This window comes from Mytilus trossulus, chromosome 4 (genome assembly GCF_036588685.1).
Source record: "Mytilus trossulus isolate FHL-02 chromosome 4, PNRI_Mtr1.1.1.hap1, whole genome shotgun sequence".
Lineage (NCBI taxonomy): Eukaryota > Metazoa > Mollusca > Bivalvia > Mytilida > Mytilidae > Mytilus > Mytilus trossulus.
The window spans coordinates 75579683-75593793 of record NC_086376.1 but is presented as its reverse complement, the minus strand read 5'-3'; the positions used below and the strand labels follow the sequence as shown (position 1 = coordinate 75593793).

Here is a 14111-nt window from a genome sequence, read left to right as displayed (position 1 = left end):
TGCGTGAACTAAACAGACATAATAAATAAAATAGTCAAAATATGGGTACAGCAGTCATCATCATGTAACAATTTAAAAGGAACAATTTAACAAAACACAAAAACATCTATCTATAAATGCATTTATTGATTCGCGCGTATGACTTCAGGAAATTATATACGTCACATATTTTTTTTCGTTCAATCTTTATACAAACAATTTTTTAAATTTCACATTGGGCAATGTTAGCATACAGGGTTAAAAAAAATCAAAAGTAGGTAAAAATTAATTTCAGAAAGAGAGCGAGATTTAAAAGTTCAAAAGTTCTATGGAACTTAAAGGAATCCACAAATAGTTCTTTCCACTACGCGATTGAATAATTTTCACGTTTGTAGTTCAACGCAATTTTCTAATTCAAATTATAGAACAATTACATACTGACGGGATCTTTTATAGTACGGAGTCACGTTATAAGAAGCAAAGAAACACAAAAAGTCGCACATTCAAATTACACCAGCAAAAAATGATGTTACAGATGTATTGACAATCTACTCTAGCAAGGTTATGAGAATGGACGTCTTTAATTAACAAAGTATATGTTCGCTTTTTAAGACCTAGTTGGTGGTGGCACTGTCCCAAAGTCGCATTTATTGATAACGTTTGAGTTTTGTCAGTTTTTAAGACTTTTCCTTTGAGAAATTACCTTGGAGATATGCATTTTTTATACTTTTGTTTTGCAACTTTAAAAACTAGTCACATTTTTAACTTTGATTTATTGGCAAAATCGTGTTTTCCCTGGTTTTGAAAACATATATAATAGAAAAGGCGATGAATATAAAAGCCAACGAGATTAAATCAACACATGACCAATAAACAACTATTAAAACAACACAATCGTCTCAGTCGTATTTTGCATACATTTTCGGAATTATCGGTTAATAATTCTCTACAACTTCGTCAATGACTTGTCTGATGTAGACGAAAGCGTACCAAATTATAAGGTTTGTATCTGTGATGATTGTTTTTCTATACGTTTTTCATTAAATAATTGACACTTCATCATCTCTGTAATCTTCTTTGGTTTTATGATATCAGCTTTAGTTATTGGATATTAAATATACGTTGCATACAACAACCAATATTCTATAAACAAATTTATTAGTTTTTGTCGATCAAAACATACACAAATTACTGCTAAATCTAATATTAGCACTATATCACTTTTAGATTAATGATATTTACAATGAAAATTTTGATAAAATAAATAATGAAAAGTTTAAGATATACAAACTTATATACTAATATGGACAACCGATAATAGTTATTATGACACATTGTGTCATCAGTTATTTTAGTTATATAATTGCATATAAATAATTCTTTGCATATGTTTCACATTTTATTCATTCACATGCTTAAATGGCAGAATATTCTGTCCGTAAGTGTGATTGTTCATGAATATTAATCCTTCATTGTCACAACATATTATGGTCATTTGATAAACCTCTATCGACCGTACAAATAGAATGGTTCTTCTATACATGAACTATTCAACCATTGTTGAAGTGCAATCTGATAATTTTATATTGGATCTTTTGAATGTGATGTACTTATACAAATGGATTTTACATTGTTAACAATTCCAACATGCAATCCCGTCCAGATCAATGCATAGCAAGTAGGACGATTCAAAATCAAGTATGCTAAATAGTGCAAATAACTGCTTCTGAAAGCGTGATCCTTTAAGTTTTTCAATTCTGAAGTGTTATCTAATGCCATCATTAATGTTGCTTTAAAACTGAAGAAAAACAATGAAAGAACAGGATTCTATCAAATATTCGATTATTTCCTTTAGAAACATATGTTCCGGAGAAAAAATAAACTCTAAGCCTTCTTCAGACCAGAAATAATAGTGGAAAGTTCGAAGATTAAATTATGGTTTCAAGATCAAAGTACAATAGAACTGTTGCAAATTACTACCTGAGTTCACCGTTTTAGACAGTAACCATCATATTTCTTAAGTATACGAATTCGATACAAAAGACAGTTATTAAGATTATTAAAAATTTCGATTGCTTTTTTCTTACATTTGAATAGATTGAAATATTAACCCACTTTAAAAGCACTTTCGTTATAAAATAGAACAGGGTATCTAAGTAAAAAAATAAGAAAGCATAGATCTGTGGAGTAGTAAACATAATAAACCCTTAGCGTTTGTTATTATATATTTTTGTACATGTGCGACCATCTATGTATGAATGAACTGATATGATTGGTACTATCTTTCAATTATTCATCTTGTCAAAACATGTCCATCTTCTTTATCTGTTTGAACACACACTTTGGAAACTCTCATTTTATTACCTAAGTCTCTCCGTTCCCGTACCGAACTACAAACTTTAAAACATACAATTTTATAAAGCGATGAATAAGAATTTTACTATATACATCTTACAAAGACAAACGTCTCAATCGTAAAAACACTATTTTGATAAATTATATTACATATCACACTGGATTAAAACCTATGTATAGAAGTACCCGTAAAGTGCTACCGGTTATGTGCGAGTATTGTCACTAATAATAATAAACAGTTTGACATTAAATAGTGTACACGTCTGTTCACACTTGACGCGCTGTTACCCGGGTTATCCAAATGAGATGAATTCACAACAGTCTTTTTATCTTGAAAACCTGAAAAATAATATCTTTTTAAAGTTTAAGAATGTATACTAACATTAAAAAAGTAATATAAACTGATGATATAGATTTTATATAATTTATACTTGTTATACCTTCTGTTCTATCCTCATATATTTTCTTTCCACATTTTGACGAGGCGTTCAGATGCCGGAATACGGTTACTCATATCATTCCATTTTGAGTTTCACTTATTATTGCAGTCCGAGCAGAAACCTTTAATTGTTGACTTCTGTGTCATTTGTTCTCTTGTGGGAAGTTGTCTGATTGACAATCAAACCACAATTCTTATTGTCAAATTAGCTTAAACATACTTGGTATGATTCTGATCATGATTATCCATGACATAAACTTTGAATGATAAAATTATAATGGCGAATAATAGTTTTCTGTCATGTTTTGTTTCCGTTTAGTGTTTGCCATAAGTCAGGTCTTAAATTGTTCTTTTGGATTATGTGATATTTTAACTTAATGGTAATAGTTATCAAAGGTACCAGAATTATAATTTAGTACGCCAAACGCGCGTTTCGTCTTCAAAAGACTCATCAGTGACGCTCATTTCAAAACAATGTAAAGCCAAACATGTTTTTACATAAATAAGGTCTTATCGAGGCATTTTAAAGCTGACTATGCGGTATGGGCTTTGCTCATTGTTGAAGGCCGTACGGTGACCTATAGTTGTTAATGTTTGTGTCATTTTGGTCTTTTGTGGATAGTTGTCTCTTTGGCAATCATACCACATCTACAAAGTTAGAGAGCATTGAGGATAAAAAAAAATCATAAAAAGTTGCGCCAAAAACGGCTAAGCTAATTATAATCTATTCCTGGGATAAGAAAATCATTAATTTTTCTTAAGTTTTGTAAACAGGAAATTTATATAAATGACCACATAATTGATATTTATCTCAACAGCGAAGTGCTGACTAAATATGAAAATAAGGAGTTATGATTGTTCAACATTGCAATCTGAACAGTGACCTGTCACTGCTTATATCTTTTGAATGCTTATAGTCGTCTCATGGGCTACCATAATTTATTTTCATAACTGAATATCACATTTAAATAGACGATAATACCGTGTTTACATTTTTCATAATCAAATTATTTTTCAGTTTCTAAATGGGGAAAAAAATATTGTCTGAAGCTAGAAATAATAGACCATAATAGAGTCGTTAGGTTTTAGCTACCACATGATCGTACTATTTGCGAATATTATTTTCTTTTAAATTATGCATCACTATAGTGCCTAACAAGATTTTGTGAGGTAGACGAAATTGACTTTAAAACGATCGTATTGACTTTTGATGTGCAGAAATAGGCAGATCGGACATATTTTGACTTTAACTACTTACTTCTTAAGTTTGGGATTAATTGTAATCAACAAATTCCAATGAGACTGAAAAATGCTTTTTTTTATTATAATAAATAATAATTTTACCTGCCGTAGTCGTGCGTAAAATATATTTCGGTATTTCTCTTACGAAAATGACTTGTTTAATGAAAAACGTATTATTTGTAAACTTTCTCTTTACTCTTCGCAATAGGCTTTTAAAAAATAATCTTTCAACTGTTTATTCCGAAAATTTTGTGGAAATCGAATAAGTGGTAATTCTTACCTTTCATACCTGAACTTGCATTGATAAAACATAATATTGACTCGTCCAGTGTCCAATTTGAAGGTCATTTTAGTTACCGTACACATTCATGCACGTTCTAATTAATCAATAGTCATGTATGAAAAGCATAAACAAGTTTGAAGGTAAACTAATAACAACTTAATCCAATCAAATTGCCTACGATTCAAAAACAATGACCAGTCCACATCATAAAAATGTATAGGGGTAAACTGGGTAGGAAGAAAATGTCAGATATTTTAAGTTCATTATTTTGCAATAACGAGTAAAAATTTGCTAACCAATAGATTTGTTATAATTTCATAAACATGTCGTTATGTATTGGTATAGTTTTTGGATCTTTCATTAGCGTATTTAAGGCTGTAGAAAGTTTGGCCTTCAAAAGTCAACATAATCATTAACTTTATACAGAAAATTCGCCTTTTTAAAACATTGAATGCTTCACAAATAATACGCGACAACAAAGCAAAATCATTTCTTAAAACACTGCAAAAGAAATAATTCTGATTGATGCAGTGGTATTGTCATAAATTGCACTGGAGTGAACAGTGGTACATCAAACGTCGAATTCCCTCACACAATGTTATCACACACTATAACAAGTTCACAAAATACGTTTTACTTTCTTGATAAGTACGAGTCAAAAGATACTCACCACGTTTGTCATGACTTGAATCAGCTGAAATAATAATAAAATGTTATGTAAGATACAAACATATGTATTTAAATGATCTAAAATAATATACCAGACGCATCCCATATGTATGTTCTACAACTACGTAAGTCGCGTGAAAAGTTACAGTTAATTTTCGCCATCTTTTCCCCCTACAATGTTTCTAGAAAAATGTGTGTGTACACATATAGTACACATATTCAAATGTTATAACGGAACAATCATAATTAAGAATGAAGACTAGTCTTAACCCTTTCGATAAAGTCAAGAGCAAATATTACAGGCTTTTATATCATAAGCATTTAGATCTACATTATGTCCAATGCTTTAAGTTTAAGGATGAACTACAAGCATGTAACTTTCAAATATCATTCATGAAATGGTGATACAAAATAACTAGGCCTTCTTATTTCTATTAGAATTAATGTCATTGTTATCAAACACTTTGTAGTACATTGTTGTTGAGCACTTTTTGTGGCATAAATTATAAACTTGCCTGCTGTATTACTATACTATTAAATGTTACAAACATACTGTAAGGTCAATCAAAATCTAAATATTAAACTTTTTCAAGTATAACATTTACTTACTTAACTTACCATTTAGGACGACAACATGGTGACTATCAACATCTTTTTTCGAACTCCGACAGATATATACTCCAGTGTCCTTCATCGAACTCTTAGCTATTTCTAACACACTATAAAGTTTTTTTGTTTCACTGTGTCTAAATTCTGTAATGAGTACACCAGCATCTATGTTTTGCTGTAATTTTAATCCATTATGAAACCAATCCATATGCTCTGGAGTCATTGAATCACCAGTTGCATTACATGTTATGCGGATAGGTTCACCTTTCTCAGTGAAATTTGGCCCTGATATATGTATTGCTGAAAGAAAGAATAAGTTAATTAATCAGGGAACCAAAGATTTAACTTGCAGATATTTATTGTAGAAGTAATATTGTTCATTGGGCCATACGTGCATGTTTCTGATGGTCATTTCTTTAAAAAAAAGCCTTAATGGAGCAAAAACAAATTATTATATTGCTTTTTAGATCTTTATAATTCTTGTGGCTGTACATTATGAATTTGATTTGTTTTCCTTCTTCTCATTTATTTTCTATTTGATATTTTCGTGTTTTTAAAGGGATGATTATTTTATAAGTTTTAACAATATCAAAAGTACAAAGGAATTATTCAAGAAAAAATTATATATATATGCAACAAACGTGCTTAGTGGTTTATGTGATTAAAAATTTGAATGCAAATGCGTTTTCTTAAAACACTCATCGTGTTAGAATGAGAAGATGAGATTAAAGACACAAGGGTGCCACTTTATTAAAGAAACGCACAAGCCACAATACATGTTCAAATCACATAGCATTTTACTTAAAGCTGTTTAGTTTTGTGTATGATTGCTTGTGTGTTTGTGTGTAAGTTTGTTTTAAACGTTAGAAACTTAAAACAAACACATTTGATTACGGACTTTTGTTTTGGACTGTTTTAGGAGTTCGTTATTTTTTTCATTCCTTTTTCGACTAGCCTCAAAACCAGCGTTTAACCCACCATTTTTCTAAAAATGTCCTGAAACTAAGCCGAAACAATTGCAGTTGTTATCTAATAGTTCGTTTCTGTGTGTGTTGCATTGTCGTTTGTTTTTTGTTCACTTCAGTGTTTCTATGGTTTTGTTTTTTTTCTCTTATGTTGATGTTTTCCCCCGGTTTTAGTTTGTAGCTGTGGTTTGTTTTCTCTCCATCGATTTATGATTTTCCATCAGCGGTAAACTACTATTGCCTTTATTTGATACTATAACAAAACTAGTTCGGATTCAACTCGTATGACTTTAAATCTAAACCTAATGGTTTGTGTTTTGTGTATAGCAATACTTCCCATGCAGTGAAATCAGTTAACAATTACGACATGCTGTTAATATTGCAAAAAGACAGACAAACATGAAAGTTATGTGCAAGCTTATTGACCTTTATAATCTTAATACTAGTATTATTCATAATTAAATTGGAATAAGTTGCCTCTAAATTTCCGTTTCATAAATTAACTTATTATACCACAACATGGTACCTAATTTGAAGAAAGCTAACATTTGAAATTAGTTCTTGTTTTTTTTAATAATTAAATATAGGGTTAGTCTAGTACCAAGCCGCTATTTGACAAAATTCAGAAGGACTTTTAATGTCCATTATGTAAGTAGATTTTAATTCGTTTACATTGTTTTCCAAGCGAGGGATTAACAATGGACATATCATTAAATAAAACTCGGTTAAGGCTTCTCTGCACTAAATAGCATGTCAATAATTACATTGTAAGATCTCTTATAAAGAGGAAACAGGGGTATTTTCGAAAACTATGTTGAATTTAAATATACATTACAAGTTTTCATTCTGAATGTGTATTTAAATCTTATACCGCTACCCTGAAAGTGCGATAAACAAGCTTCAATCAATTTTTTTTATAGTACAGACTGTGTCAAAGAGACAACAACCCGAACATAGAACAGACAACAGCAAAAGGTCACCAACAGTTCTACTATAGATTCCGATATCTAACAGAATTATGCCCCATAAAGAAATGGAAGAATTTTTTTTACTTATTTATTATACATGTTTATGTTATTTCGAAGGGGCAAAATATATGGACTTTTTAACTTTCTTTTTTACCATTAAGGCTTCAAGATCACCATGTAATACTAGTTGCTATTGTGTTTCATTTAACAATATAAAAAAGAAAGAAAAAATTGCAGTAAAATAACAAGTGTCACATTAAATTTAAAAACAAGATACATGGTTTAACTATACCCGATTGATTCCGTGGGCTTTTAGTAAAACTGCTATTTGGAAAAACAGTAGCTGCATAAAATATAAAAAGATACGTTTACGGCTTGAACAAGAATTATTGATTTAAAAAGTTGATGTCTGTGGAAGACATATCCAGTCTATGTTTATAACGATTGTTGATTTGTGTGACAGAATATCTGGGGAAAGTTTATATAACAATCTATATTAATGATAAAGAATAATTGCTACTTGATTTTTATTTCTTGTCTTTTTTTATTGGCTTCTTAAAGTAAGAAAAGTAACCTTGATAACGCAACGATACTGATTCACAAATTAAAAACATTTCAGATTAGATGATAGATATAACAAATGCACCAGTGTAAGTATTTTTTATTGTATAATTACAATAGCGTCTCCAAGTGAAATGGGCTTCTTAAAAACCTGTTTTGTCCGTTTGCCCACACATGATACCTGCATTTCCTCTTTAACCATAAATTATTGATTTAAGAAAACTTTTGGAAGACATAATATAAACAATAGCAATTTGCACATCCTATAAAATTTGGTCAATTTGAATGATATTTGGAGTTGCACATAATAATGAATATACTTTGCCATTATAATACTGATAAAAAAGCGAGTAAACAAATGTTTACAGAAAAGCTTTGCATATACATGTAGCTATTCTATTTTCTATTTTCTATTAGACTATCATGGTTAGAAGTGCTTCTGTTTTGAGTTAAGAGTTAAGAAGGTAAATACTTCAGTGGTACATATATGAGCGAAAATTCACGCCAAAGATGTTTGCAAAGTTAGTAAATATAAATGTTTTCGATAAGTAAGTGAGTGTGTACCTGGACGAAATATTGTCTTCTTCTCTGAAATAAATATGTATATTTATTGTATCATTTGCGGGTTAAAGTTTTAACTACTAGTAGCGCTAAATTATAAAGGCACTACCATTAACAGTGACATAAAGAAAATGCATATTGTTGTCACGTTACACGAAGGAATATTAACTAGGTCACAATATAATAATGTTGCACGATTTTATCAGTGTAATATGATATGATGTATACAGCAACAACATTTCTTCTCATTTTGCGCAAAATCTTTGGAGGTAGTTCTTTCCATTCATTTTATGTGTTTGAGCTTTTGATTTTTTTTTAATATTGTCTTTTTGATAAGAAAATCGTAATGTACAAACAATGCAATATACTTAAGTTCACAATAGTTTAACTTTGTACCATGCCATTTGTAAGCTTTATCATATAGACAAGTCGTTAAACTCTTCAAAAAAATTAACAGATAAAAAGAATACAATAATGATAAAATTAGTTTGAGATATGCTGGCGCAACACTTTAAAATAAACTAGGAAACAAATCCACAAAGAATCACTTCAAACATTTCTTAAAGTGATGCGACTCTTCCTGCCTTCAATTTTATAGCTTGATTTGACATATCTATTTAGCTTGACAGTAATTTGATTTTATTCAACTTACTACGATTTAAAATGGCTGTTACTTTAAAATTTGATAAAAAAAAATCAACGACATAAATTTAACTGCACCAGATGTGCTTATTGTTTTTAGTTTGATGCATAAAAACATATGGAACTGAATCTCTCGTGTTGCCATGTTTTTTTCTATTTTTAATAAATACAAAACCTATTTACAGTTTACCCGACAACGAGGGCAAAGTAGATTGTGCAAATATAAATAAGTATGTAATATTTGATTATTGATTTAAAAATACTCATTTGGAAGGTATTCTCCCCAAGAATGACAAGTTAAAATAATTTTAATTTTGATTGTACAAGACAACCAGAGGAATATTTAGTTATTTATATGTGTTAAAAGTATATTTTCTGTACTTAAAAAGAATAAAAAAGTAAAATTTGAATTTTCCCAAACGCAACGAAAGAAAATGGCAATAAGGTGTTTTCAAAATAATAAGGCGGTTTTATTTATTTCAAATCATCAATTTAGTTAGTTTTTATGGAATTTTCCTCGAGTGCCTTGTGTACATAACCACCCAGTATATTGGACACATTTGAAAGTTAATGTATTTTCATGAGAGAGTAAAGATAACTAAAAATGCAAATTATTTGACTGATTAAAGGATTTATCTTAAACCAAAGGTTATATAAAATTCTATCATATACTTTAAAAGTGGTCTTAAAATACTAACAGTATAATCAAATCAGTTAATGTTATATTTAAATAAGGTTAACTTTAATACTACATTTGAAACGGGGCTGTCTTTCTCTTTAACATATGTTTGTATTTGATAGCAAAATTAATAGTCAACTCTTTTTATTGTACCTAGATTTGACCTAATCCTACATGTAAGGTTTGAAATTTACTATTTACGCACTAAATATGTAAAAATGTAATGATGAATTGTACAAATGTAAACATACGTAATGTAAAAAGGCATAAAAACAATAGTTAAATCAGTTTTCAAATTTTGATTGAAAATGTGTATAATATAGATGACATTAGAATTGATGTTCTTTTGGTGTCAATCATATAATATATTGATTATATTTTTTATGGTGTATCATATGTCATTTTATAATTGACAATAATATTCCAGCACTATAATGCATTGATCTCAGTTTTTCTTAAACCAGACATTCAACGTTTCAAAAAACCAACCTGCGGTCATTAAAATGTAGACATACGAATTCAGTTAATCAATAGGTTAAGTTAGAAATAAAATTAACGGTAACAATTTTCTTGCACCAGATGCGCATTTTGACAATACATGTCTCTTCAGTGATGCTCGTGGCCAAAACATTTGAAATCCAAAGTTTATATAAAAGATGAAGAGCTATAATCCAAAAGGTCCAAAGAAAGATATACCAATGTTCATTACATTTATATATTTGTAATGCATTGATACATGCACTTGAAATACAGAGCTGTCTTACTAAAAGCATCATACATGTAGATATGCAGGTTTGTATTAAATGAGAATCTGTTTTAACATACAAACTAAACAAGCCTTTTATTCACGACAATTAACATCGAATTAAAAAAGACATATTAAATTACCTTTTGTTTCTTCCACTGGAGGAGGATCTGAAAATAAAAGTTTTTTAAGATGAATTATAAATTATATATCACACGAGTTATAGGCCTAATCTTTACGGTAGCACCGACCAACTAAAACACTTAACATGTTCTATTAATGCCAAAATAAAAGTGAGTTTTAGAAATAAAATATTTTTGTAAAGGATTTTAGCAGTTCTGGTTAAAAGAAGTTGTTTTATGTAGTTGTTTGCTAATGTTGATTTATATTTAGGTGTCTTGGAGATTTATGTTAAGTATATGCAGAAAACTTTTCTTGTATTGACTCTTAGATACATTTAGCAACACACGGTCTTAATAAAATTGTTCTGTTTATCATGAACATTTTTATTAACAGATTTTGACAAAAGCAGCAAAAATAGTTTGCTTTGGTTAAATATGTACACCAATGCAAAATGATTTATGAGAAGAAGAATTCATATAACTACTTAACATTATATCATCCCCCCTTTCATCAAAAGGAAGACATAAATATAACCGCAGGGAATGTTTGCAGCTATCCAGAAAACCAGCTAAAAGTACTTATGTGCTAATATAAAAACAACACGTACTTCACGTCTGACGTACTAAATTATAATCTTGGTACCTTTGATTACTATTTATAACCACTGGGTCGATGCCACTGCTGGTGGACGTTTCGTCGCCGAGGGTATCATCAACCCAGTAGTCAACATTTCGGTGTTGACATGAATATCAATAATGTGGTCATTTTATAATTTTGCTGTTTACAAAACTTTGTAATTTTCGAAAAACTAAGGATTTTCTTATCGCAGGCAAAGATTACCTTAGTCGTATTTGGCACAACTTTTTGGATCTTCATTGCTCTTCAACCTTGTACTTGTTTGGCTTTATAAATATTTTGATATGAGTGTCGTCACTGATGAGTCTTATGTAGACGAAACGCGCGTCTTGCGTACTAAATTACAATCCTGGTACCTTTGATAAATATCTACATGCTTTCCTTGGTACTGTATTCCGGAGTAGATTACATACCGAAAGTCCGAAATTTGAAAGCAACACAAAATACTGTACCAAGGAGAGGATGTATTAACTAGCCGTAGTTTTTGTCCCCCTTTAATTAACTGGCTCAAATTTCAAATGAGTGTTCATGCATTACCAAAAGATATTTGTTTCACTGGGCATTAAAAACAAGATAGGTTGTAAAAGTAACTGTTCAAACGAGAATAATCATAAGTAAATTATTACCTGTGACAGAAAGCCTTATTCTTCTCACCAAGTCTTCTTTTGTGCTAATTTGACAATCGTACAGACCGGCGTGTGCTTTAGTGACATCTTTGATAACCAAATTCCATTTATAACCTTTGTCAGAATGGTCTACACTGTGTCGTTCGTCAGTTGTAAACACAAACTCGCCTATGGTTAAAGCATGCTTTTGGTCAACTCTCTTCCAGATAACCTATAAGCAATACAAGTTGTTTTTTTCATGAGAATCAAACAGTATATGCATTTTTATTTAATTCTCTTTATTCTGAAATTTATATCATTTTTAATATTTTTTTAAATAAAAGTTTAATCGTTGGTAATATCGGTAGAAGATCTCATGTTTGGTGATGATCCTATTAAACGCGCACGCCTGTTTTAAATTCTATCAAACGATTCATAAATTGATATGTTCAAATCAGTATTTGGTTAAGGAAAAAGAACGAAAATATAGAATATTCGAAACTTGATGCAGACTCGATATAAATATATAAATGAGGAATCATGGAGATCGATACCACGCCATTAAAACCAGCCAGATGATAAAAGGCCATCAAATAAAGACACCAATAGTATACCGCTGTTTAATAGGCTAAGCAAAACCAAATACAAACTTAAACCGAGGGAAACACATCAGCTTTAAAAGAAAAACAACGGAACGAGAACAAACACCGTAACTACAACACAAACAAACGGTAACACACATAGACACAGACTGTTTGATACAACTGGCATGTTCCAAGCAGCTTAGTTCAGGACCTTAAATTGATTAGATCCAATAATAAAAAGCCATGCAAAGTTGAAAATACCTTATAAGGTTCATTATTAAAAGACTAACAAGAATATGGAAAACAACACCATTTAATTGATGGGATCCAAAAACAAAAAGACAAGCGAGATGGAAAATGGACATTAAATTGACGGGACCTAATGATAAAAAAGATCATCAAGATTTGAAAGAACCATTAAATGGATAGGATTCAATAATTTAAAAAAAACCAGCAAGCTGGGAAAGACCATGCAATGGATGGGATTCAAAAGTAAAGATCGGGAATAATAACAAAATGCCATTAAATGGTTAATATTCAAAAATAAAACGACCAGGAAGATAGCAAAAGCCGTGCTATTGCCGGGTCCAATAATTAAAAGAACCAGCTGGATTGGAAAAGGTCACCAAGTCTAACCAAGACATGAATAATTAGGGAAATTAAACTGTGACATCCCGTAACGGTTTAAACGTTCAATATGTTTATTTTAATATACCATACCGTTTCCGTGTTATTCAAAAGATATAAGTGCATGATGAATGTCACCCAATAGTACTTTAAATTTTCTTCTAAATAACAATATTAATCAAACCTAGATTTCACCAATTTTCATAAATCGACCTCAACATTTGTCATCTATTAATAAATTGATATGAAGGAGACCGCTAATTATTCAAAATATTTATTTTTAATAAATATTTGAAAGTACATACAACTTTTTCAAACTGATTTGTGACAAAATTTTGTGTTCATAAAAACTATCAACTAAACAGCACTGCATGTGTATGGTGAAAGTTAGTTAGTATTAGGTAGGAAACATAAGCATATTTAACATAAATATGTTCAAATCTTTAAAATTTATGTTTGGGGAAATAATCAAACATCAGTGTCCCGGGCTAAATTAGTCAGAGTATATTTTTTTTGGTTTAAAATATATAAACAGTATTTCTACTTTTACAGATAAGTATTCTAAGAGTATCGTTAGCTTAGACGTCAACTGACATGATTTTGTAACATTTTGTTCTTAAACTCTTCAGTGATGTATTATGAATTGGATTCAAAACAGAGGATCCAACAACCTCAAGCAAGTTGGCATATATTTAAGTTCTTTTTATGTTCTTTTTATTCAGGTAGCTCTTCGCGTGTTTCAGTATTTATACATTCATGGCTTTCAATCTTTTTGGTTTTAGCCTTTCTGATGAAGATAACATTGCATATTGGTTTCAGTTGTTATTCCCGATTATCTG

At 30.2% G+C, this 14111-nt stretch overlaps 1 protein-coding gene across 8 annotated transcripts in view; it reads right to left on the bottom strand.

Annotated features, from left to right (window-relative positions):
* Window positions 1-2293: 2293 nt before the first annotated feature.
* Window positions 2294-14111, bottom strand: part of LOC134715980 (immunoglobulin superfamily DCC subclass member 3-like) — a 42203-nt gene continuing 30385 nt past the window's right edge. For 5 of the 8 annotated variants that reach the window (XM_063578605.1, XM_063578607.1, XM_063578604.1 and 2 more), the window contains 7 exons: window positions 12083-12293; window positions 10841-10867; window positions 8635-8658; window positions 7802-7852; window positions 5577-5876; window positions 4969-4992; window positions 2294-2673 (listed from right to left, as the gene is read on the bottom strand). In XM_063578605.1, the coding sequence (XP_063434675.1) occupies window positions 2531-2673; window positions 4969-4992; window positions 5577-5876; window positions 7802-7852; window positions 8635-8658; window positions 10841-10867; window positions 12083-12293 (780 nt within the window). In that variant the 3' untranslated portion in view covers window positions 2294-2530. The remainder of the gene's footprint in view (window positions 2674-4968; window positions 4993-5576; window positions 5877-7801; window positions 7853-8634; window positions 8659-10840; window positions 10868-12082; window positions 12294-14111) is intronic. The other 3 variants (XM_063578608.1, XM_063578609.1, XM_063578610.1) reach the window with 3 other exon arrangements.